Source organism: Chrysochloris asiatica, unplaced genomic scaffold (genome assembly GCF_000296735.1).
Source record: "Chrysochloris asiatica unplaced genomic scaffold, ChrAsi1.0 scaffold00127, whole genome shotgun sequence".
Taxonomy (NCBI): Eukaryota; Metazoa; Chordata; class Mammalia; order Afrosoricida; family Chrysochloridae; genus Chrysochloris; species Chrysochloris asiatica.
In genome coordinates, this window is record NW_006408645.1 from 2,682,451 (window position 1) to 2,708,572 (window position 26,122).

Genomic DNA, 26,122 nt, shown 5'->3' on the forward strand with positions numbered 1-26,122 from the left:
CAGTAAAAAGGAACAAAGATCCACTGCAAATGCATGAACTATGATACAATGTTCTTTCCAAAATGTCTTCATTTTGCAACTGTAATTACACAGATGTCTGCTTTAGGCCATTTTAGATGTGTGTGTGTGTGAGTGTGTGTGTGTGTGTGTGTGTGTATAATATATATATATAAATCAGCACACTTTTCAAATCCAGACAGGGTAACAGCAACAGGCTTAACTCTGTATATATATAATTTTTTAAAACAGAATACTTTAGTATAACTTTTGTTAATTCAGTAGTACAAGCTATTTCTGTTCTACAAAATTGTCTTTATTTTATAGCTACAAGGGTGAAAAGTGACTTACGACATTTACATCTCACATATCCTGGAATACAAACAGTACTTACTGAATTTGAGCCAAGAACTAGAAGGCTTTAGTTTTAGCACTTGGAAGAGCTTCCTCACTTCTTCAGCCTTAAATCATAGACTAGTCACATTTTTCAGAGTTTGCAATTACGTATCTTTTAAACCGCGAGAAACAGATGAATCCAAACTTTTAATTACAATTTTTATATACAAGTTAGATAACACAGCGCAATAAGACTTAGCTATCCATCCTAAACCCAACACACACATTCTCCACTAAGTTAGACAGGTCTTAGGTTTTTCTTTCCTTTCCTTACAAATAATGTACAAATTTAGAAGTAGCTGGTAAAACTGATATATAAGATGGCAAATGAGAGGTGATATTTTCTGTTGGCTCGAAACCGTTCCGACCAAGTTTGTACTCTGCTGTGTTCTTTAACTGTATGTCTATTACATGCAGAAAGCTCATTTCACAAGAATTGACATCAAACTCGATGGTAAGTGAAATTTTACAGTACTGGATAAAGTTATTCAGATTCAAGGACAAATGTGGAAACATATTGACAGGTAAAAATTTGGCCTTTGACTCTTACTATTTAAAATCATGTCAAATTCATAAGCAGATTCTTTTTGTACAGTTGAAAAATGGCATTGTGTGGATTGGTGGCATGGAACTGTAAGTATGTTTCTAATCTGCGGTAATCCTCACCCTCAATTCTCAAGTACCACTCTATTTTCTTTGCACTTTTACAGAATTCTAGGAAAAAAAAAAAAAAAGAAAAAAAAAAAACCCAAAAAAAGCCGCTGGCATTTTTACAATTCTTCCCCTCACAGGAGGTCTGGACACTCGAATGAAGTCTCTTGAAGAATCTCTGTAATGATTGCTGTCTCCCAGATGGCCTCATGGTGACTTGGACCAGTTTTCAAGTGAAAACCCAGATGCTGCCTAATCTTTCCTACTCTCATCTCTTTTCACTGTTGGTAAAATTTAGATGAGCATGGTTTTTCTTTATAGAGAAAATATTTTGCTAAACATACACTTAACTTGTGGCAGTGCTCTGAGGAAAAAACCCACTTAGGCTAAAGCACTTGCAGGGACTGAAATCAACAGTCCCCTGAATGAGGCAAAGACTAAACAACCTAGAGAGTGGAGCCAGTACCTCACCCAAACACACTGACCCCATGCTCCCAGGTCAGCAGGGCGAAGGGCAGTCCACACTCCGCGAGCCAAGTTTTCACGGTTAGTCTTGGTCTGTCATCTATGCTCCAGAGACAAAAAAATTCAGATGTGGTGACCGCTGGTTAATTAAACTTTTTCAACTGGTAAAAAAGGCTCTTTAAAAAATATATATATATTTATTTAAAATACATCAAAATGACAAACAGCCATATCCCGCAAGGCCGAATTTCACAGCAAAATATGCTACAGACATCTTTCCCCAATGCACTGTGGTGAATGGTAGGGTTTTTATCCTACCATTTAGAGGAATGTTCTACATTTGAGCTTCAGCGACTGGAAATGTGTTACAAAGAGCTCATCTTTGGAACTAATTTTCACGCAAGACCGGCCAAATGATCACTTCGCCTATTCAGACACAAGAATACTGAAAATGGCAGAATTCAAAGAGGAACACAGGAAGCACTATTAAGATGATACGCAAGACCCTTCCCACCACAACGCCATGACGAGCTTGCCAGAAGCCCCTTCCTTTTCCAGTCTTTGGAAAGAGTTTTACTTTGCAACAAATATGTGCCCACACTTGGCAGAGTTCCTGCGTGTGTGTTACAAGCCTGCAGTACTGGGAGGGCCCAGATGGTGACACCGTTCTGCTTGAGGTCTGAGGTAACTGGTTCTTAGAAATACCTGGATCCTACAACAGCATCCAGACATCAGAGCTGGGAGAGAAGAAAATGTAAGGTTTGGGGCTAGAAAAGACAAGTACAAAAAGGCTTACAGCAGTTGCTTTTGGGGTGACAAAAACAAAGGCACAACAGAATTACATTCCAAGACATGTGGCTGAAGAGCAGAGATATGTTCTTTTGGGAGGACTAGGCAAAGGAATGAGGGCTTAGTTCCCAGGGGTGCTGACAGATTTGCTGAAACCGAATTTATTCCAAGTATAAAAAGGAGTAAAGTGTAAAACTTCACTCTGAACCAGAATGAACAAAAAGCAAAGCTGGTTTAAAATGACACATGAACAATTCTCTTGATAAAATCGTCCTGCTGGCCTACAGAACTGATCAACTACAGATTCAAGAAATTAGCTTCATTAGTCACGCCTCCTTATAGCCCATCAAAGGAGCTCTGATAGCGTAGTGGTTACAAATCGGGCTGCGAACTGCAAGGTCAGCAGTTCGAAACTACCAGCTGTACCACAGGAGAAAGATGAGGCGTTCTGTTCCCGTAAAGATTTACAGCCTCGGAAACCCTGTACAGGGTTGTTACGAGTAGTCAGAACCAACTCCATGGCACAAAGCCACCATAATTCGTCAAAAAGTTCCACCCACATAACCATCCACTTTCTACCCCAAAATAAAAAGGACAAAATGAAGAGCACCTCCCATGCCATGGCAATGATGCTGAATTTTTTGTAGGAAACCATTAGAGACATTAGAGGATGCCCTGCTGTAGCTGGGGTCCTGAGCTTCCTCAGTGGGCTCCTGGTTGACTCACTAGATCAAAGCAGCTGGCCAACCCAACCACACTCTCCCATTCCCCAAGGGGCTCTGGCCAGAGAGGGCACAATGTGGCTGGCAGCTCTCCATTTAATTCTACCGTTAAATCCACACGTCACTCCTCCTACTTTCCTGATTAATTACCCAACTGGATGATTCTGTCCCCAAATATTTGGTCCTAGGAAAATTCAGTTTAACAGAGTACATTACTCAAAGCACCATTATGAAGTGCTGTCCGACCCCATTCCCCAGTACACCCTCATACACACATCCAGCCCACAGGCCACTATGTCCTAGGGCAGAACCCTTTGTTAAAAAAAAAAAAAAAAAAAACTCTCAAGAAGTGCAAATGTAAAACACATTTGGGGCTCCTGTTGCCTCTCCCAGCCCCTACTCCACTAGTCCACAAATAGGTTTTAGGTCAAACAAGCTCCAAGAGTTAACTGCAATCTGCCAGAGTTATCACAAGAATTCATATGAGCACTAAGTGGAAAGTCCATTCCACTCACGCTCCAGTGTACATTTATCTTGAAAGGTAAACCTCATTAGCTGATTACAAAATCATTCTTATCCAAACTCACTAGACTTTATAAAAATAATCTGTGGTATAAAACAATCTCCACACTGTGTAGAAGAAATCTGTCAGGTGATACATAACTAAATATATACGTAGAACTATAGAATTTTTTAAAGTAAATTTCAAGTGTCATATCTCTATTATATAACCTATTCTTTTATTTACAATGCTACCTAAGAACATTCAGATGCAAATGTGATTAGGAGTCAGGGGAGGGGCCCAATCAAACCCAACCAACAGAAGAAATCCCAGGACTCAAGAGGAGCTCATCCACTTGCGAAAAATCCACCTTCACCTACCTGAAAAGTGAGTTCCATTTTTCCTAACTGTAAGCTCAAAAGCATAAACTTTGCAAATGAACGAACACTTTTCTGTAGCTGTCCAGAAGAGCCCACATTTGTGTAACCCATTGCATGCACACGTGCATTAAGTACATGTGTACATCTATTCAACGTACTGTGGTTGGCTTGTGTGGTTCTCAGACTTGCCTAGGCCCTGAATACCCAAAGAAACGCTTCAATAACAAAGGGCAACACAGGGCGGGTCACTGCACACCAGCAGTTCGAGAATATGTGTTTTCATTCAAATGAGAAGAAAACCACTTCTCTCATCTCTATGAGCTGCCATAGGAGCAGATAAAGTTATCGCTGGTTTTGGCACTACAGGGATACATAGAGTACCAGGATCAAAAACTTGCTTCATTCATACCTGAAAAGCATTGCCAGAAAAAAAAAAAGCTTGGTAAAAATAAAACAATAGTAAATTCTTTCAACTCAAAATTCTGTCCAAATCAAAGTTCATTATAAATCCATACTGAGCATAAAATTAGAAAATGGAAAATACCCCACTGGATGATTTTTAGGCTTTTATTTGTCGGATAGTTAATTGGTTCTTGAATACCATCATCTGTTAAAAAATACGGTTGAGTCAATTGAAGTAATTTCCAACTGGGGTGTTTTAAACTAATTTTTCTTTTCCTACAAAACTAAATCTTTATCTAAAAAACAAAAACCTTTCCAAGCCTTCTAAAGGTTTGGGATACATTCTTAGGTGGACTGCTGGTTACAAATCAACTCCCAGGAATTTAACTTAAAGAACTACGCTTATAGCCCTGAATTCATTAAACATTTTCAAATCTAGACGGACATGTATATACAGTTCATCAACCGTCAATGGACCCTTTTCTTTATCTAAATACTGCCACTGATGGAAGCTTAAACTCATCGTCACTAGCTTGGACACATCAGTTGCTATTTTATTAGTTCAGCATTTGCAAACCAATGAGAATTCCTGTCATACAAATGAGAAGAGATGAAACCACCTGCATCATTTCTCTTCTTGGCTGCTCAACCACGAAGGTGGAAAGGAGAGTAGATTCACCATGTTTCTTGGAAAGGCGCGGTCTTATGTACCCCTGAAATGTGAATCTGGCTATCTCTCCAACGGTGAACCATCAAGAAAAAGCTGCCCAACACACTGAAATAACTGGGACTCAAGAACAAAGTGAGTCACCTCATGGAAACCTGCTCCAGTTTAGATCTTTTTCTAGTAAGTCAAGTTCTCAGGAGTAATCTATCTGGCTGTTCAATGTCTAGTACCAGCTCTAAAAAACGCACACACTTATCTTTACTAAATAATTTTAAAACCTCAAATCCTTGTATGACCAGTAAGTGCTAGGAACATCACATTGCAAATTTAAAAAGACAAAATCCTGTTTGCAGAGGACCATCAAGTCCCCCCACTCTGGATAGAGCAGTCACGTCCCTGCCCTTATGGATCAGCACAGAGGGCCAACATGAAGGGCTTTCTGAGTCACGTGAAATGCATGGTGTGAACATTCAACATGTAGCTGGGCTTGCCACCAAGGAAATGCCCTGTGCACAGCCTGAGCACCCAGTGTAGCTCCCAGGCAGGGGAGGACCAAGAGCAAGGCCAACTGCAGGGTCACATGCTTCATTTTGCTTTCTACAGCACTGATCGACAACAAGAGGACTGGCCTGGTCCAATAAAGATGAGAAATTCCCTCTGCTGAAAATATGCAACGAAGTAGCAGGACAAGGTCCTGGTTCTGTACAATTACCCCCAAATCCAGCACATGAATTCAGAGTCAGAAACAGCTGGTACGCTTGGCAAAGCCCTTCCCAGACAAGACTGATCTCTCTGGGCACCCAACAAGAGCCAACAGGACAGGAGAGCCATATTGTACAATAAAGGCAGATAGATGATGCTCACCTCTCTCCCTCACAATCAGGTCTCCCAGTCTCTAAAAAATGACCCCAAGTAATTCCTTCAAAGGAGGACTCCTGCTAGGGACCAATGGTCCCAGAGACCCAGTACTTGACAGTCCAGGATGTTCTGATGGCCATGTTCACAGCCTTCCCAGACCCTGAGGACACTGGGACATAGTGGTCTTTGTCTTGATTTGCTAGTTTCTTTTCCTATTCATCATCTCCTCCTACTAGGGATGGCCTCCTACAGTGACACTGGGTGTTTTTAAACAGAACAAACATGAGTTTTTCAATCCTAATCTCCCAACAACTCACTCGCCAAAGCCTGTCTAGAGGACTGCACACTAGAGAGGAAGGACAGAGGATCTTGACAGCTTCTCTCCTACTCTAGATGGTCAGGGACTATGATGCCAGGCCCCACTCCTGCCAGTCTTCTACAAAGCCTGGGTTAAGAAAAACTTAGAAAGGTAACAGTTATGTGAACTCCCTAAAAGTGGATGTAGCATGAGAGCTTTGTGACGAACATATGCTGAGGCCCTAAAGTCAATTAAAAACACAGATCAAAAAGTATTGCTACTATGGTTCCAGTTCACATACGTATTAAATTTCCAAATAAAATGTGCTTAACCATGTCTCCACCACTGGTGGATGACTACAGACAAGTTCTAGCTAATTAGGGTGACTTCAATCAAAACTGGTTTCTGAGGGCTAGTTCAAGTCAAGGTAGAGAGATCAGCTTAGAAGGTTATGACTATTGTTCTTTAGAATTCCAAAGGTGTAATCATGATAGATTTTTCTCAAAAGATATAGGATGATCACTGGGGCTTATTATGACGTTTTAAGAAAACTGAAAACTGCATTAGTGAGAAAAATACCAGGACAGTTGTGCCAAGGAATTTTTTCCCATCACAATGCACCTGGCTAATTCTTCAAGGGTAGCAAGGGCTGTCCTATGAGAATTTTTCTGGGAAACCTTATCCCACCCACCCCACAGGTCTGATCTGACCCCTTTAGGCTTCGTTTTGTTCCCAGAACTCAAAGAGCATTTAAAAAGAACATGATCTGAATTCCTCAGGAGGCACAAACTGCTGTTTTGACTTGGTATAAATTGAAGTGCACAGAATTCTTCAAGGAAGCGTTGTTGTTGTTAAATGCCATCGAGTTGGTTCCAACTCATTGTGACACTGTACAGGATTTCCAAGGAACGGCCGGTGGGTTTGAACTGCTGACCTTTCAGTTAGCAGTCCACTGTTTACCCTTCAGTACCACACCAGAAAACCTCTTTCAGAAGTGTACAGACCTATGTTGAGAAACAATAGCTTCCTTCGTATTTTGGTATTTTTGTTTAAAAGGTTTTATGATTTTGCAGCAATACTTTCTGACTTACTCTTATGCAGACCAGGGCTCTAGATGGTTCACTGGCCAAAGAGTATAAGACAATAAGTAGTCAGACACTGTTATCATGGGGGGAAAGGTCAATCCGTGACCCAGGGCCATGCCCTGAAGGAAAACTGCCTGCCTTCTAGCCGCCTGCGGCAGGTACACAGCTCTTGACGGGCACCCTTCCACCATAGCATGAGGGAAAAGGCAGCCTGAAGCCCAAAGGAAAAACCTGGACTCTCCCACGCTCCAGCCATACCAAACAGTGACCATCTGGTGACATCTTATTCTGGTGCCAAGGCCTCAAAGTGATGCTACAGCAGCTGAATCCAGTGTCAGCAAAGAGCCTACCCAGAAAACAGGCACCCACACCAAGGCCTGTCCCATCTGCACTTTGTCCTGGCCAAGAGGTTCCATACCAGGGCCACAGCTCAAGCTCACCCACAGCCAAGACAAAGCTTGTTCTCTTAAGAATCAAGTCAGGACATAAAAGAAAAATCACCCAAAGGAAATCTATGAGGAAGCTTCAAAAGGTTCTTGGGAAAATTCCATTGCATTTTTCCACAAACTTTTTAAAGTCCCTTCGTATAACTGAACCAGGGGCAAGAGGAGGGGTAGTGTTGAGCAATGGGAAAAGAACAGTGATCTGATCATTCCTGCAGTAGATTAGCTACATTTATTAGCGGTTCCTCTGTTTCTTCGGAGGATGAAAAGCAGAGATGTCTGGCACTGCCTGAGGAGAAAGCTAAAGAAATTAGATATGGCACTTTTCAATAAATATTTTAAAGCTTCTTAAAGAAATAAGTGGAGAAGAAAAGCAACTGCTGTAAGGCCTATTTTGCCACTAAAATTGCTCCAAGGAAAGAAAAATACCACAGCACAAACTCAAACAGCCAAGAAAGAAAGACAGACAGCACAGCTTACCCGAAAAATAAACAAAAAACCTGGCCCTGGAACCACCTTGGCCAGCCCACATTTTGCCCATGAAGCAAAAACTAAGCTCTGAAAGAGAGGCAAAGGTGCCTCCCACAGTACCTGTTCCCACATACCAAGTGGCAGGCCCCAGGTATGTATGTGGAGTGCTGATTGGGGAGCAGGCGGTTTCAAGGGTGTGTGTAGTGCCCTCTTAGACGGAGGACAGGAGCGGACACTCCACTCTTGGATATGTGACTTTATTACAGTTTGCCCCCACGTCACAGTGTAGATTCAAGAGACACGATGGCTCTCTATGGCAAATGTTGCTGCTAATTTGCTTTAGAAATGAAATCTCAGGTCAAATGACTTCATGTGGGCTGAAGTTTTATCACATTCAAGTGGGGTTACTTGTCATTCCATCATTGACCAAATTGTGGGAAACACATGAATCCCCAAATAATCTAAAAGGAGGTGTCCCTCTTTAGCTCTCACCCAAGCTGGCCTCTCCCCTCACCCGCCAACTCACCAACCCTCAGGATAAAAAGATGCACTGTTTTCAAATAAAATGAGCTAACAAAACCAGAAGGAAAAGCCTTCACAAACAAGAGTTAACGAATGCCCTGACTCAGCCCAGACGGCCAACCTACAGTGGGTGACGATTATTTACAAGAGGGCGTTAGCAAACAAAATCGGCAGTACTCCCTAAAAGACTCGTACAACTTGTTTTTTTCTATTTCTTTTAAACTCTCTTGTCATAAAAGCCAACTTACATTAAAATATACTTACTACAAGACAACACAACTAACAAAAATATATAATAAAACTTACACAAGTAGAAAATTCTGAGGTATTTCTGGTTTGAGGTGGTCTGTGGTCGTGAAGTTTTAATTCTTTGACTTTTCAAAATTTAAACCTCGGAAGCCACATAACAAAGCATGTGTGGATGTGTGTTTGTTTTGTCTTTAAAAAAATTTGCATGTTTCATAAATTAAGAGAAATTCATATGTTGAAACAGCAGCATTAGGAACATTCACTGACTAGAGCAAGGTCATGGCAGAATAGAAAAATGGTTTTCAGAATATGCATCACTTTAAAGGGTCTGGAGAAAGCTATGCCCACAAGCCACACAAAGGGGACAGTCATGTCACCAACAGGGGCAGACCCACAGCTGTAGGACTCTCAGGGTCTCCAGAGGCGGGCTTGGGGGGCCCTGCCTGGGAATTCCTCTAGTCCAAGCTACACATGGCGTCTCCCTGTGGGCATTTCCCTGAACTGCTCTAGGAGGAAGCAAAGTAGTTCAGCTTTGCTACCATTAAGATATTTACAGCATCATGTCTTGTGAAGACCGTATTCATTACATTGTGGTGATGTCTACCCTTACCTAACCTTAAAATTAGGGCAGAAGTAAAATGTTCTGTCCTATGCCCAAACCCAAGTTAGTGGGGAAAAACTGGCCAGGGCCAGCAAGTGGGTCTGAGCCACACCAGCTTTCAGACTTTCTCCAAACCCCGCTCTTGCCATTAATGCTTGGCCGCCACAAGGTCCTTGCCCTCAATTTCAGGTTACCTGAGAAGTAGCCTCCATAGCAAAGGATGTTGCTCCAAATGTGCCCGAGTCCAGTGTAGCTCTGTCCCAAACCCCACCTCAGCACCGTCCTCCCCTCCAGCTCCAGTCCAAACCATCATCCTCAGCCCAGTTTGTTCTCGGTCAGGGCAACACCCGTTAGATCCGTGAAAGACACATCTGCTGTTTCTTAAGCTTCACTGTCTAAAAGGATCAAAACAAAATCAAAATCAAAGGCAGGGAAGGTTGTGGGGACAGGACAAGGGCTGAGGAAACTCCTCTTTTGAGGAAGGTGTGTTTCTTATGTAACAGTTCTCAAAGGTTCCTCTAGGTAGAGTTTGCAGCATTTAAGTTTCCTAAGACAGGAGATGGGGTTTTTTTGTGTCACAGATTCTGAAACGACAAAGAGGGTGCGGGAAAAATGAACCCCAAAGGACAGGAGGTGACTGAGGCTCTTCAGCATGGCGCTGGTTCTGCATTCACAGCTCAGCACCTCAACGCCTGCTGACGTGTCCGCTGTTTGCAATACAGTAGAGCAATGTGCTGGTAAAAACTGATCCGATCCAAAAAATAATATTAACAATAATAATTATCATAATTATAATAATAATAAAAAGTCAAGGTAAAATAGCAGCTGCATTTTACGTGCTTGTTGGTTTTATGGGAGTTTCCAAAACAAAACACATCTTTCTTTTTTTTATCCTTTCTTCAGTTCTTCAGATCCACTGAGTCTGGAGAGATAGTAGTGTCTCGGGCTTAGATGCTTGACTCTTTAGGGGGCAAGTCCACGTTGGTGACGGAGGTCACCAGGGATACAAGACAGTCCGAGGTAGTGCCGTTGACCGACCGCCGGATCAGGGACACCCGCTCCTCCACACAGCCGGCAGACAGGCGCGCCTCTGCATCATGGTCCCAGCATTCCTCAATGGTCACACAGAGCTGGGCCAGGCCCTGCAGTCAGGCAGACGAGGAGAAGAAAGACACCTTTGTTAAAGTCTCCACAATGTTCTCCAACCATGCAGTAAATCAAGTAGCAAGGGCTCAGGCAACTCTCCGCCCTGCCCTGCAGCCTCCCTCTAGAGCCCCAGCCAGAGGCTCACTGAGCCTCCACCAAGAAAGGAGAACAAAACCCCCCGTTCAGTTCCCTCCTGGGCAGACACAGCTGCCTGTCATGGCGCACTTGTTATCATTAGTGAATCAAGTTGGTTCTAACTCATAGCAACCCTGCAGTGTTTCCAAGGAGCAGCTGGTGGCTTTGAACCGCTGACCTTGTGGTTCTCAGTCCAGTGCATATCCTAAAGCACCACACAAAAAAATGCAAAACACAAACTGCGTAATAACGGTCAAAGGTGTGGCTGTCCCAGTCACATGCTACTTGACCCCATCCCTTGAAATAGCGTCCCAGATTCCATGAGTCATGACATCCCAGGATGGACTCAACTGCATGGAGTTGGGGAAGACATCTATCTGGATGGCAACATGCTGGTGTAGAGAGGACTCCAGTCTGCTCTGGGCCAGGCCACATCTGGACCTCTAGACGTGGGGCTAGGCATCAGGGAACGGACTAGCTTCCCCTAAAACCAAGCTTGGGAGACTAGGAAAATCTAAGGCAGAAGGTACAGACTCTAGCTCTCTCTAGGCCTCAGTTTACTTCATTGATACTCCTGGGCTTTAGGGTACAGCATGAGCCTGTCAGTTTGACACCTTATGGTGGAGTGCTAGTGGACAGTGGGCCTAAGCTGTCCTTTTTCTGAATTAGTCCTGGAGTAGGCAGAGAAGGAACTCTATGAAGATGACTCACAGGGCTAGGGACTTGTGTGCAGCACCGCCAGATTGGAAGAATCCAATGCCACATGGCTCGGCCAGTCAGAAAACAGTGGACACTTAATCCACATTAAGCATTCAGAGTGACAGATATCCTGCCAAGCATTTTACAACTCATTAAATGTCTGATGGTACTACCATGACGGAATGAACAACTCAGAGAGACAAGGCAATTTGTCCCAAATGGGCCAGTAACTGGATGGCAGATCCAGAACTCAAACCAAGATGGGGTAGGCCCAGATGTGTTTATGCCTAGGTAGCACATGGGAGTCACACAGGAGACGACCTGGGCCCTGAAAGAGCTAGCCATCAGCTGACATCACTCCCTGGGACCAAACCCAGAGTGGCCCTTGCAGAGAACAGAACTTCTCCAGACACTGTCTTTGGTGGAAGGGAGGGGACTAACCTGCAGTCTGGCTCACCCTCACTCTGCCCACTCCCGTTCCTGCCACACATGGAGGGGCTCCCCTCTGTGGTCCCCACAGTCACCTGCCACCCAGGCCCTGGGTCCTCACCGGGTGCTTCAGCCAGTGATCCTTAATGGTAGGTCGCATCTTCTTGTGCACAACTACCTCCTGCAGCTCCTCGAGCGACGGGTGCTGGCCAATCTCTTCCTCAAAGGGCAGCAGGTACTCATCCACGGGCCCTGGGTGTGGATGGAGTCCTCAGGGTCACCTTGAGGGCCCCACTCCCCAGCCCCCACCCAGGGTGCTCAGGGCCCCTGTCCCACTCACCATCCGCAGCCTTGCAGCGCGACACCAGCTCCCACAGCACCAGCCCCATGGCATACATGTCGATGCGCAGGAAGGCATCTCTCTGGAAGTTGATGGCTCCCTCCAGGACCTCAGGGGCCATGTACCGTCGTGTGCCCACCTACATGAAGACAGGGCAGGGCCGAGTCTACTGTCACAAACGCACACACAGCTGGGGCACCAGACAAGAGGCGTCAGTGGGATCAATGCTGGTTAGCCATGTTTCAGGGAGGGTTAAGGAGCCGTGGTGGTGCAATGGTTAAGTGTCCCGCTGCTATGTAAAGGATGGTGGTTCAAGCCCACACAGCAGCTCCTACCCAATTACTACGTCAATACCACAGGAGCTACCCAGTTTTACTGAAACGAAAACAAAAGGGAGGGTAGAATACTTAAAATATTAAGCGACTGCTTGAGAATGGTTTACTTAGGGTTTGTTCTGAGTAACTTTTCCTAAGTTGCTGCATTTTTTGTACGTTTCTATCATATTTTGCTTAACAATTAAAACTGAAAGAGGGAGAGAGAAAGATAAAGATTATAAGGACAAGTGGCCAAAAGCCCACTAAGGAACCTGCTGTTTCTAGGCTGAATGGCTGATGGCTATGCCACTCACCCGGCCCCCACTTCAAGCTCTGTGTTCCCCACCAAAACTAGGCTTCTCTGAGCACAGATAGCTCTGATCATACGTAGAGACCCCTGTCCCTGTGCATACCCCACAAGAAGGCAGAGTGTCCAACCCTGTACCAACCTCCTTGCAATGTCCCCGAGGCCTGTTACCTGACCATGGGTGTCCCCTGGAGGTTTCCCTGGCTCAAACCGAACAGCCAAGCCAAAGTCAGCCAGCACGGCTGTGAGGTCGCTCTTCAGCAATACATTCTTGCTTTTAAAGTCCCTGTGGAGACAGACAGGCAGTGCTGAAGCTGAACATCATGGGTCACCCTGCCTGGCTTCTGGCTTCCTATTCAAGACTTCCAAATACTAGAGCCAGTGTCCTACACATTCCAGGGACCCGAGACCAGCCGTCCCACCCTTGATCTGAAGAAGAAAGTGTACATGGTGGTGAGGCAGGCAGAACCCCTAGCTGCACCTCTGATGGAGGGCTCTGCCAGGGCTGGCAAGGAGCCCATCCCAGGGGCTACACAGAGCACTTCCCAGTCCTGAAAATATCCAAGGGTGTCTGGAGTTTTCTGGGACAATGAATGTCATGAATTTAGAATTAACCTGCCATTTCTGAGAGGCTCGAGGCTGCTGTGAAGGCAGCGGTAGAGCAGAGCACGCCACTTCCTTCACACAGAGATGCGTGTGAAGATTGGGCCTCACTTTCCCCAGTTCCTGTAAGCTTTATGTTAAGAATTAAACTGAGTAACAAGTGAAAATGCTTAGGGTCACACATGCCATATCTAGAATGCATAACTATTGGGTATGGAGTCCTGATATGGTGCTACATGATAAGCACTGGAATGTTAGCTGCAAGGTTGGCAGTTTAAACCCACCAGCTGCTCCAGCTCAGAAAACCTATTACAGGGCTGCTATGAGTTGGAACTGACTTGATGGCACTTAGCAACCAACAATAGCTGTTAGGTTGAAGCACATGGCAGAGTCGGCATCCTGTTGGGTTTTGTTGTAGCTGTTGTTTAGCATCTGGCCAGTTTTGACCAACAAAAGTGTCCATTTCACAAAGTCAGTCTTCTCTGATTACAGTCATGACTATTCGAGGCTCCTTCTTCTCCCTCAGAGCCACAGGGGCAGACCGCACAGCATGGGACGGTGCAGAAGCCACTCACTATCTCGATGTTCCCCATCCTTACATCTGTCTGCACTGAGAAATGCAGGCCCTCGCTCCCAGGGTGGCAAAGAGGTCTTTACATGAACTGGTGCTTCTCAAGTGACCGGAGCAGTGCCAGCCATTTAGTAAGCACTGTAGTGGTTACGAATTGGGCTGCGAGCCTCAAGGTCAGCAGTTCGAAACTCCCAGCTGTTCCGTGGGAGAAAGATGAGGCTTTCTACTCCCGTAAAGATTTACAGCTTCGGAAACCCTGTGCAGGGTCACTATGAGTTGGAACCGATTCCACAGCACACAACAACAAGATAGCAAGTACAACCGTGGTGTGGCATTGTGGGCTAATGCGCTGAACTGCAAAGTCAATGTGAACCATAAGGTCAGTGGTGGTTCAAGCTCACCAGCTACTCCAACTCAACGGCACTTAACAACATAATGGAAAGTGGGGTCCTGCTGTGGCGCTGTAGGGTAAGCAGTGGATTGCTAACCACAAAGGTGGTGGTTCAAACCCACCAGCTGCTCTTTGGAAACCCTGTACAGGGTCGCTATGAGTTAGAAGTAACTTGACGGCACTTAACAACAACAACATGATGGCAAGTTAATGCAATGGTTCCCAAAGTGTGACCCCCACTCAAGATTGTTGCAGGGATCTGCAGGGTCAAAATGATTTTTTCCCATGAGACTCTTTGAAAGTTCATTTTCTCAAGAGAACCCAGAGAATTATGCAGCAGATACATGATGCAGAGAGTCCTGGGGTGGTGATGTAAGATAAAGCATTGGACCACAAGGCCGGCAGTTCAAACTCCTTGGAAACACTACACAGGATCATTATGAGTCAGAAATGACAACAACAACATGGGACACGAAGCTATCAGTCTATCAGGTAATGGAATGTGTGTGCTCTAATACAGCAAATACCAACACACAAAATCCACATATATCAAAGTTCTGTTTGATAGAGGCCTAAAAGGGTCCTAAAACAAAAAATACTGAGAACCGCTAACTCTAAGCCAACATGACAAGCAACAGATGTGGCACTTCCTCATATGGTCACTAGAGGGCAAACATACACACAGAGCAGGTGGAAGGTAGGCAACTCTCCATGCCCACTCTCCCTGACACACTGTAAGCAAGCTTTTAACAATAGAGACTACCACCCCGGCCGGGCCTGGCTCTGGCTTTCTAATGCTCTTGCAGCGCCAGGCCCAGTATTAGGAGGGCACTGTTGACCCAGGTACCTGTGAGCGATGGACGGTTTATGGCCCTCTCCACGGCACCAGGGCACGTCCTCATGCAGGTAAGAGAGGCCTCGTGACATCGTCTCTGCCACGTGACACAGTTCGTTCCACGTGATGATGTTCCCTTTGAGGTAATCCGTGAGGGAGCCCTGGAGGAGGCAGTACTGAGCTTTGGCACAGACGTTAGGTAGCGGATCGCACCCAACGCCAGCCCTGGGAGGACAGCTTAGCGGAGTTAGTGTTCTACAGAAGGCAGATGAGGCAGGCAGGCGGGGATGGAAGTCAGAGGGGGGTTTGGGAGCAGTGGTCACCTAATCATGAAGGGCACCATGTCCACACCTATGACAGGGGTTACCAACTGTGGAAGGCTCACCTTGTCGTGGAAGGCCGTGATGAGCCAGAGCTCCACCTCGAGGTTGGAGCCGCGCTTCTCAGCGGCGATAAACTGCAGCAGGTTCTCGTGCTTCATGCCCGGAGTGCTGAAGATCTCCCGCTCACTCTGCCAAGATTGCTTGTCCTGCAGTGGGATTCCACTTATCCAACAGCAGGAGGGCCACTCCCGCCAATCCCCACACATGGCCTCCAGGCCTCAGGATGGATCATGGGGAGTCAGAAGTCAGGGACTGAGCCAGACCCTGGAGCATCTGGGCAGTCATGATCCCAGGGTCAGAAGGGGCCAGCAGCCCCACAATTCACAAATGGACCACTGAGGCCCAGAGAGGAGTAAGTGACCCAAGGTTACACGACAGATGAGAAGCAGAGCAAGCAGAGTAAGTGTCCTGGGTAGCTGCTTGGGAGGGCCTTGTGTCTAGGGTCTCTGAGTAGAACCTGACACCAAAAAAAACCCACCTGAATGAAAAAGAGTTTGTCTGCAAAACCCATCCAGCTCCTGGTATGACACTGTAGGATAAGCACTCAACCAAAAGGTTGGTTTAAACTGTCAAACTCACCAGCTGCTCCACGGAAACCCTATACCTAATACAGGTTGCAATGAGTTGGAAACTACTTAACAGCACTTAACAACTCTAGCTCCTGGTGTTGCACTGAAGGATCAGCACTGAAATTCAAACCACTAAGTCAGCAGTTCAAACCCACCAACTGCTCCTCAGAAACCCTATATAGGGTTGCTGTGAGTTGGAACCAACTCAATGACACTTAACAACAACCCTAGCTTCTGGTGGCTCAGTGGGTTAAGCCTTGGGCTGCTAACCAAAAGGTTAGCAGTTCAAATCCACCAGTCACTCTATGGGAGAGAGATAAGGCTTTCTGCTCAACTAAAGATTTACAACCTCGGAAGCCCTATACAGTGTGCTATGAGTAGGAACCTACTCCACACACACACACACACACACACACACACACACACACACACACACTCGCTCCATGAACTTTCACTTTCTGTGTGAAGCCTATAGACCAGCCCAGAGTCGGATGAGTAACCACTGCGATGGGTACAGAGGGTGGCCGGCTTTGCCCCCATCCCACTGTGTACACAAGGCTGGGACTGTCTTGGTCAGACAGGTCCAGAGCTCAGGTCACAGTGGGAGTGAATGGTCTGTAGTCCATCAAGCACCCACCTGGAGTGGGAAGATCTTGACAGCCACAAAGTCGTTCATGAGCTGCGCCTTCCAGACACAGCCAAAACGTCCCCGAGCCTTGATCTCCAGCAGCTGCAGTGGCTTCAAGCCCACCAGAGGGGACGGGGGAGGAGGCCCAGGGTCCTAGGAGAGAACAAGGACTTACTAGGGTCTGGTCTGGCCTCTCCAAGTCCACCCCTGCCCCTGCTCCAAGGCGGCCCTGTCTCACCTCGTGAATGTCCACATGGCCATAGGGAGGCTTGCGATGCCGGTACATCCAGAAGGCCAGCAGGACAATGAGGGAGAGGCCTCCGATGGGCAGCAGCGAGTAGGCCAGCACCGTGAGCAGGGTGGGGGCTGTCGGGGGTGGCTCGTACGTGACTGGGGGACACAGGGAGCCCTGCGTCACACAGCCCGCCCACCCCCATACCTCCAGGGCCAGGCCATGGGGCCCTATAACCACTCTCCACCCAACTCAGGAGCCAAGTGCTCCAGGGCCCAGGAGAGGCCCAGATCAGATCCCTCCTCCCAGTGGCCCCCTCACCTTCTGGGCCCCCAGCCTCCGGCAAGTGGGTGAAGCGCTCGTTGCAGAAATTGCCTTCACAGCAGCAGAAATACACCTGGGGGTTCTCCTCAGTGGCCACACACTCCTGCCTGGGGGTACATTTTTCCACACCGGCCTTCAGTGGGGCTTCCCAGCCAAACCCCTTCCCACAGACGGGGAGCCTCAAAGGCAGTCCTGGGCACTGACTCCAGGCAGGAGACCTGCTGAGACCCCTCATCAGGGCTTCCCTCCCACACCTAGCTTCCCAGCACACCTATCGTAGCAGTTGAAGTCGTCCAGCCAGCAGCCCTTCTTGACCAGCTCGATGGTGCCGGAGCTGTTGCGCCAGGAGGCGTAGCAGTGCAGCCGCTTGTCCTGCTCGCCCTCACAGCGCTCTAAGCCGCTCTGGTTGGTGCGCTCCAGCTCCCAGTTGGCGTTGTAGTAAATGCACTCCCTTGTCTCGGCCTCCCCACGCCCAGAGCCTGTGTCCACAGAGACAAGAGAATGGACTAAGTATGTCCCCTGGGATCTGGGCCAGCCAGGGAGAAGCTGGGTGATGGGCAGGTGTCACTAGACCACCACCAATGCTGGGACTCTAAGCCATCCATCCATTCTACCTCTTGCTTACTGTGTCCCTGCCCCATCTCATCTCCCCAAGCCTAAGCAAGAAGGAGATGGTGGCCAAGCCTAACTCCACAGAAAACCAAATAAACCACCCGCCAGACTTACGGCTAGGTTCATGGGAAGTGGGGCTGCCCCCAAACCACCTCCTGCCACGGGGTTTCCAAGACTGCAGCTCTTTACGGAAGCTGACTGCCACGACAGTTCTGTGAAGGAGCTTGTGGGTTTGGAATGCAGCCACCAAGATGCCTTTGCTTAACCCACTATGCCACCATGACTACTGCAGCAGAAATTAACAGACCCCTCAACACCTGTGCACACAGGCAGCGTCCCTTAAACAAACAATAAATAAGGGGGAATCTGTGGCAGACCGTGCAGACCCGGTAAGGAGGTCAGGTCCCTGTGGGCCCAAACGTTGCTGACCGTCCAAACCATAGCCACCTAGCAGACATAGCAAAATGTCCTTTATCTGATTATTCAGTTATGCTGGTTAGTAATCTCATACATGAGCCCTGGATATCCACAGATAAATGTAAAAACCTTCCCTAAAAGCCGAGACTGTAAATTCCAAAATGGCAAGTTTTTCCCAAAAAAAAAAAAAGCTAAAGAGGATAGAGAGAAACACTGTTAACTGATGATATATGGAGGGGAGTATAATCAATATAATGAAACAAGTCATATGAATGGTTGAATGAGAAACTGATGATGTGCCCTGTAAACTTTCACTCAATCCAAAATAAAAACCTTTATTAAAAAAAACAAAACAAAACAAAAAACCTGTGCACATTAGAATTCCTGCATGTGTTAAAAATACACATCCCTGAGTCCAGTCAAGACCTATTCAAGGGGACAGACCTCCCCCAACTCCCAGCTGTCTCCGTGATTGTGAGGTAGACCTCAGGGACCACATGTGGAGATACTACATGGAAGGCAGTTTCCCACGGCACCCGCCTTTTACCCTGCCCCAGGCTCCCCACAGCACCCCATGGAAGCATGGCAGGAGTGTCCCCCATAATACCCTAAAATGTACAGCCTGGACAAGAAGCAAGGACCCTCCAGTGTCCTACCCACACCCAGCAAACACGCAAAATGTTCAGCAAGGCTGGAGAACACTGGAAAGACCAAGAGTCAGGCCCATGTGCATAGGGTAAATCCCCCAAATCTGTCCCCAAGATCCTGAAACCTTATGCTCAGAAAGAGGAGGCGACTATAGGTGAGGTACCACCACCTCTGGGATTCCCTGCCACAGTTTCTTTCCCAGGGCACCCAGGATGAAGGGAGGAAACAGGGAGCAGGAGTATTCCATCTACCCATCCTCTTCACACCTCGGGGGTCTACTGAGGGCCCCATGCCTGGGCATCTCCCCACCACTACTAGTGCTACTCCAGAAAAGAGAAAAGAGGAGTCAAAATTACACCTATGGAAGGAAAGCCAGCCAGGAAGGGACAACCTACTCCCATCCTGGGGGGTGGGGAGCAAATATCCTGAGCCCCAACCCAGTCTCCTCTCCAACCCATCAGTGGCCACTGCCAGGAAGAACCTGGTTCCCTGTGGTACATCCAGGAGAGGGGCCCTGGTTGGCTGTTGGGTGGGAAGGGGCCGCCACCTCAAGAGTGGGCGATGCTCTGGTCAGATCTCACCCTTCTGCCTCACCCTGCAATGACAGGCGGGGTCCTTCCAGAGGGACCTAGGCAGGGGCAAGTAGGAGAGGCCAAATGCTGGGGCCCAGATCCCGACCAACACTTGTGTAAAGAAGAAGAGCAGCCTCGTGAGCAGTCAGACAGCTGGGATTTAGCCTGGTCCAGAGGAAGGGCCTCAAGCTCAGGACTTTAGGCCCAAGGGGAGAACGCGGGGAGAAGGTGGGGCGAGGTGGGGCAGGGCCAGGAGCCTGCTCATCTGCAGCAGCATGTCATGGCTGGGCTACACGGAGCGAGCACCCAGTTCTGGGGATACCACTAGGGGCGCCAGCAATTCTGCTGGGGGTCCCTGTAAGACGCCCTTGAATTGGCTCAGCCTCTGAGCTACCACATGCTGCTGCCTCCAGTCACAAGGGGGCTCACTACCATCTTCCCTCCAGCTTCAAATCAGGCCACCTCTTCTTCCCAGCCCCTCCTGCTGCCCCCATCACATAACTTACCACCCTGGTCTAATTGCCTGTTGTTACTATTTAATGGAATTTCTCAGACATTCAAATAGCGTAAAAATAGCGCAACCAAAAATAATCTCCAGGAGGAAATAACAATATTAACATAAGAAACACTCCCGCAGGAAACAATACAGGGCAAATGTACTTGACAGCCATGTTTTAAATGACAGGCATCGCCTACAAGACTGGAACTCGCCCAGGCTAGGGGTGTGGATGATCCTGCTGACTACTGTGTATCTGCAGTGCTAGAGCCAGTCCTGGGCATGGAACGATATTTCCTGGACAACAAGTGAGGGAGCCTGCAGGTCCCAGGGTTCTCTAAAGGATTCCATCTCCATTTAGGTAGCAAGCCTCCTCTGTACAAGTCAGCTCAACATTATGAGTGGCCTCGGGCTGCTGGTGTGGTGCTGTAGGGTAAGCAATGGACTGCTAACTTAGAGGTTGGTGGTTCAAACCCACCAGCCGCTCCTTGGAAACCCTACAGGGTCACCATGAGTCATAACTGACTCAGGGCCCTTAACAACAGGTACAAGGCTGGCCTGGTTCCTCTCTCCAGGTCACTACCTGTGGCAGGGCTCAGATGGAAAGGGTCCAGAATTCCAAATCCTAAGGCACCAGGATGCCACCCACCTCCATCTGACCAGATCCTCCTAACGGCAACCAAGCAGAGGGCAGCCTAGAGTTGGCCAGACGCAGTGCAAATCCTGGCTCTGACACTTCCTAGTGTGTGAGCCAGCACTGATTGCCTAGGGAACCCCTACTTCTGGTTCCTGGCTTGTAAAAGGCCCATAACAACAGTACTTACACCTACCTCCAAGGGCTGTTGCCAAGAATTAAATGAGTTACTGCATTTTAAAAGTGGTTAGAATAGCATCCGGCACATTATAGAGTAATAGCCCTTCCTGCTGCCCAATGTCTCTGGTTTACCTTCTCAACGGTGTGCACACCCATGCCATACTCAGAGCCTAAGGGGGCCTGGGCAGGCTACACGTCCCTCCCACACCACACCCAGACTCCGCTGCCAGCTGGAGACCCAGGGTCCCTCACCCCCTTCCTCCCTGGCACTGAGCTTCTTCACACACTCAGCTATTTATAGCCTCTGGCAGGACTCCAAATACAAGGCCACCTCGGCCTTTTAATAGAGCAGGGCTCCCGCCCACACCCTCAGGGTCAGGGTCTCCACACAGGAGGCTCCCATGAACCCCCACCCCCACATCTTGCTAAGTCACTGGAAGGAGGAAGCAATGCTCCAAACCGGAGTACTTGCGGAGTACTTGTGACCCCCCAACACACACTGGCTGCCTCTCAGCCCTCCCCTCTAGAACACCTGGGTAGGAGCCACAACAAAAAAGAATTCATTTAAAAGTGGCAAGTAGCCTACACTTCAGGGGAAGAAGCCCCACCAGCCCATGCTCCTGGCCCCTCAGTCCAGGCAGGGTAAAGAAATCCTACTGTAAGAAACCATACATTCAGCTCAAAACCCACTTCCCAGGCAGCTGGACCTAAAATGGGCCAGTCTTGATGCTGTTCGTGTCCCTCTGAAAGCAGTTCAGTGGGTGGTGGGCATGCCCCACTATATACTGGGGATAAAAGGGGTGTTCCCACCAAGCTCCTGCCTAGACTCAAAGTGCAATGAGGAGAGAAGAGAGGGAAGGGCCAATCAAAGGAAGACAGGCAGAGCCTTCATGGAGAAAGTTCCTAGCTGGAGTGCCCATGATTCCCCTGGGTGAGCTCTAAGCCTGGGGAGCCCCCAGTCCAGCCAACACCTCCCAGAGGAACTGCAGTCCCTACAGTTGACACAGCTCTAACACTCTGCTCTTGGCACCTGGAGACCCCACTGTACCCCCCTCCTGCCAAGGCCCACCTCTCAGAGGCCTCCATGTCCAAGAAGCCAAGAACGGATGACTGACTAGGGGCCCACCTCTCAGAGGCCTCCATGTCCAAGAAGCCAAGAACGGATGACTGACTAGGGGCTGGGCTGGGGCAGTGGTCTCCCTCAGCCCTACCCAGAGGTCTGTGGAAAACGGCTTCCAGGGCCATGTCATAACTCTTTATTTCCCTGCTGGAAATTAAGTTGGAACCGAATCCGCAGCCCTCTTCACCAGGATCAGAGGAAGGATGGCGGGGGAGGGGACCAAGGAAGCTGAAAGTGCTCACTGGAGCAAAGGGGTAAAGGACACTAGAGAATGAGACACACAGTCAGCCGTACTTGGTGACATAGTACACACAATGGGGCAGAAAAGAAACCAAAATGCATCTACATTTGGCCTTGGAACATCTTTTACATGCGAAAGATACTCTTTAAGTATTTGTTTCTAGCAGCCACACATTTGCTTCCCCACCACCCTTCATTCTGGACAGTCCTAACTGATTCACATTTATTTTATTTAACAAACATGTGCCATATCCCATATACTAGACCCACGGTGTCATGCGGTAGGACAAGCAATGGACCGCTAACCACAGGTCAGCAGTTCAAACACACCTCGGAAACCCTCGGACCTGACTGCACAGCACTTAGCAATGACATTCTACACATTTTATAAATAATTTATCTAATCTTCCTTAACAATGAATGCTGTAAGGGGCCTCAATTTACAGAAGAGGAAACAGAGGCACAAGTCGGGTAAGTAGCTTACCCAAGTTATATCTAAGCACCAAAACCAGACTCAGAACCCAGGCAGCCTCGAAAGGCTGTGCCTCTTGTCGGTCCATTGTATCTTCTCACCATAACTTAAGGATCTATTCTCCTGCTGGACTCAGAGGTTATTTTAATGTTTGCTGATATAAGCAACACATTACAAATCCTTTCACTTGTCTCTTGTGCTTACATATGAGCATTTCTCTAGAGTTAAGGCCCATGAAATATACAAAACAGATATACTGGGGCATAGCTTACGAGCATCTTACAACTCAGCAGAACCTGTTACATTCTTCTTCAAAGTTGATGCACCGATGTATGTCCCCAACAGGCTACAACTCTCACCCACCTGTCCTGGTGGGTGTTGTTGTTAAGTGCCCAGCAGTTGGTTCCAACTCATAATGACCCTGTATAGGTGCTGGGCACCTCACCCACTGCTCACACAGTACCTTATTGTGGTTTTAATCAGTCGATTTAATCAGGCATTGACATAGCTGCATGACATTTCTTCTGGTTAATGTTTTCTCAAAATTTATTTTTTCATCTTAGATTTGAAATCTTTCTCTAATGTCTTGGAGCTGGTCTTCCCACTGCCCCTCCTAATTCAATCTAATACTAGCTTTGTGCTACAGCTGTCTTACCACACTTATGACTGTTGCTGTTAAGTGACTTCAAGTCCTTTGACTTATGTTTAAATTTGTTTTTCATCTGCTAATTTCTTTCGGAAGGAGCTCTGGTTGTGTAGTGGTTACAAATCGGTCTGCAAACCTTAAGGTCAGCAGTTCGAAACTACCAGCTGTTCTGCAGGAGAAAGATAAGGCTTTCTGCTCCCGTAAAGATTTACAGTCTTGGAAACCCTGTACAGGTCGCTATGAGTTGGAACAGAATCCACAGCACGTCAAAACGACACAACTTTCTTTCAGATTATTTTTCAAGTTCATACTTTAGCCTCTCTGATTCAGAAGTTAAACATATACTCTATTGCTATTCTTTTAAAAACTAGCCTTAAATTTTATAAGTGCCCTGTTCTAAAAGTCTAAATAAAGTTAATCAACATCTCTACTGCCCCTTATAGAAACTGTTTTAAATCCAATAAACCCCTTCCAATTTACATTTAATTAGCTTGACAACATATTTGCATTTATATTCAGGTCTAGGAGCCCTGCTTGTACAGTGGTCAAATGCTCAGCTGCTAACTAAAAGGTCCAGGGTTCAAATCTACCAGTCGCTCTGTGGGAGAAAGATATCGCAGGCTGTTTCCAAAGTTTCCAAGTTGCTTTGGAAACCCTATGAAGCAAATCTATTCTGTCCTATAGGTTCACTGGAGTCGTGGTGCGGTGCTTACATAGGATAAGCACTGGACCACAAGGTCGTTTGAATCACAAGGTTAGCAGTTCAAACTCACCAGCCACTTCTCAGAAATCCTATACCGGGTCATTGTGAGTTGGAACCAACTTCTGGGCACGTAACAACAACAACAATGGACTTAATTAACATCAGTAGGTAAGGGCTTATATAGCATTCAGTGTGTTGTTTTCTGAGATCACCTCCCAAGGCAGATATGATTTGTACTCTGTGCACACAGTCACTATTAGTTTGTCCATAAGTTCATCAGCCTCCTCCCATCCCGGCCTCTCCTTCTGAGATCACTGTCCTCCTTCCTGAAGGGCATCTTCCTTCAGTACAGATCTGTTGGTAGACAAATCTTTCTTTGTTTTGCCAAAAACATTATTTTGTTCTTCTTCCTGAGTTACTGTTTAGATGAACATGAACTTTAGAGGTGAAGTAATTTTCTCTCAGCATTTAATAAAATATTGTTCCACAGGTTTTCGGCTTCCACTACTGGCAACATTTTTCTACTAGTTTAACGTGTTGATACTGTCTTTTCCCTCTGGTTGCTTTCTTAGATCTTCTCTTTTCAGTTTTACTACTAAGTAGTTTGTCTAAGAATATATTTCCAATTTGTTAGTAATGCTTGAAATTCCCTATGCTGTTAGAAGCTGATGATTCAAGCCTTTTTACCAATCATGAAAAATTCTGAGCTATCATCAGTTAGAGCACTGCATTTACCTATATTGAAATTCTTAGTTCAAGTAAGACAGACCTTCCCATTCCATTCATTCCCATAATCCTCTTTTGTATTTTACCATTCTGTAACTAAGCACCATGATAATTTCTTAATCTTACTCCCAATTTACTAATTATCTTTTTTCTAGCCTGCTGTTTAGCTCCTCTACTTAATTTATAAATTCATTTTTTCATTTCCAGAAGTTTTTGGGTTTTTTTTAACTTCCTGGTTAATTCTGATACTTCTGTTCTTGTCATAATTCCATAATTTAACTTCTTCCAAATCTATTTCTGCCATTTGTTCTTTCCAATGACTTTCATTCATGGTAGCTTGTTTGCTTCGTGTGTTTTAGAATTATGGATATTGAGCATAAGTGCTCATTTCTGAGACTCCTGTGAGGCTGAGTTTGAAGAAGGAAACTAATTTATATTTTTGCTTCTGCTGAGCTCCCATAAAACTATCTATCTGGAACTTTAATTTCTCAGTTTCTCGGAAAATATAAATATAAATTTCAACTCCGAACTAATATGAGTACAGAACTAGAGTTATAAATTTTCAGGGGAGATGCCCGTCACGCCACCAACAGCCTTACCAAGATGCTGCTGTCATTATATAGTCCCGCCAATAGCAGGAGGTTGACACTTTCACTCATGGTACAATCCGTGGAAGTCTTACCATGTGAGGGTTTCAGTTTCAGCTATTCTGTCTCCTTCCTGTCCTTCAGTAATACCAAACCCCAGCCTCTATGCTATGGAGACTGGCAAAATCCCCTCCCCCAGCTGTCTTATTCACCATAAATGCCATAAGTAGAAGTCTAGGAACCCTCAACAAACGTGACAAGAGTTCCATCTGCTTTCAAAAGTCCAGCCTAGGCAGAAGGAATCTGGGCAGGTCTCAAGCCACTTCCAGCTTTGGCACCATCCTCTCCACAGAAAAAGGTGTGGGCCCAGGGGTATTCACTAGAATACTTGCCTTTCTCAAGCTCTGTTATTCTTGAAGAACACAGGGGAGAGGGCTTACAAGTAAGGTAAATGACTGCACACATTTACTTTAGTTTGCTCCTACCTATAACTGCACTGCATCTCTGCCAAGAAACTTGGAAGACAACTGTCTGGCCGACTGATTGGAAGAGATCAATGTTTGTGCCCATTCCAAAGAGAGATGACCCAACGGAATGCGGAAATCATCGGACAATCTCTTTGATATCTCAAACGAGCAAAGTTTTGCTAAAGGTAATACAGAAAC

The 26,122-nt window shown here is 46.7% G+C and overlaps 1 protein-coding gene and 1 pseudogene across 2 annotated transcripts in view; one reads left to right on the forward strand and one right to left on the reverse strand.

Annotated features, from left to right (window-relative positions):
- Nucleotides 1–10,401: 10,401 nt before the first annotated feature.
- Nucleotides 10,402–26,122, reverse strand: part of ACVR2B (activin A receptor, type IIB) — a 57,628-nt gene continuing 41,907 nt past the window's right edge. Inside the window, exons 2-11 of one of the 2 annotated variants that reach the window (XM_006869144.1) lie at nucleotides 17,676–17,883; nucleotides 17,402–17,511; nucleotides 17,087–17,238; nucleotides 16,858–17,001; nucleotides 15,654–15,797; nucleotides 15,281–15,429; nucleotides 13,040–13,154; nucleotides 12,248–12,386; nucleotides 12,029–12,159; nucleotides 10,402–10,640 (exon numbers count right to left, since the gene is read on the reverse strand). In XM_006869144.1, the coding sequence (XP_006869206.1) occupies nucleotides 10,446–10,640; nucleotides 12,029–12,159; nucleotides 12,248–12,386; nucleotides 13,040–13,154; nucleotides 15,281–15,429; nucleotides 15,654–15,797; nucleotides 16,858–17,001; nucleotides 17,087–17,238; nucleotides 17,402–17,511; nucleotides 17,676–17,883 (1,487 nt within the window). In that variant the 3' untranslated portion in view covers nucleotides 10,402–10,445. Of the gene's footprint in view, nucleotides 10,641–12,028; nucleotides 12,160–12,247; nucleotides 12,387–13,039; nucleotides 13,155–15,280; nucleotides 15,430–15,653; nucleotides 15,798–16,857; nucleotides 17,023–17,086; nucleotides 17,239–17,401; nucleotides 17,512–17,675; nucleotides 17,884–26,122 lie in introns of those variants that run through there. The other variant, XM_006869145.1, reaches the window with a different exon arrangement.
- LOC102837239 overlaps nucleotides 22,287–26,122 on the forward strand; it is a 19,593-nt pseudogene continuing 15,757 nt past the window's right edge.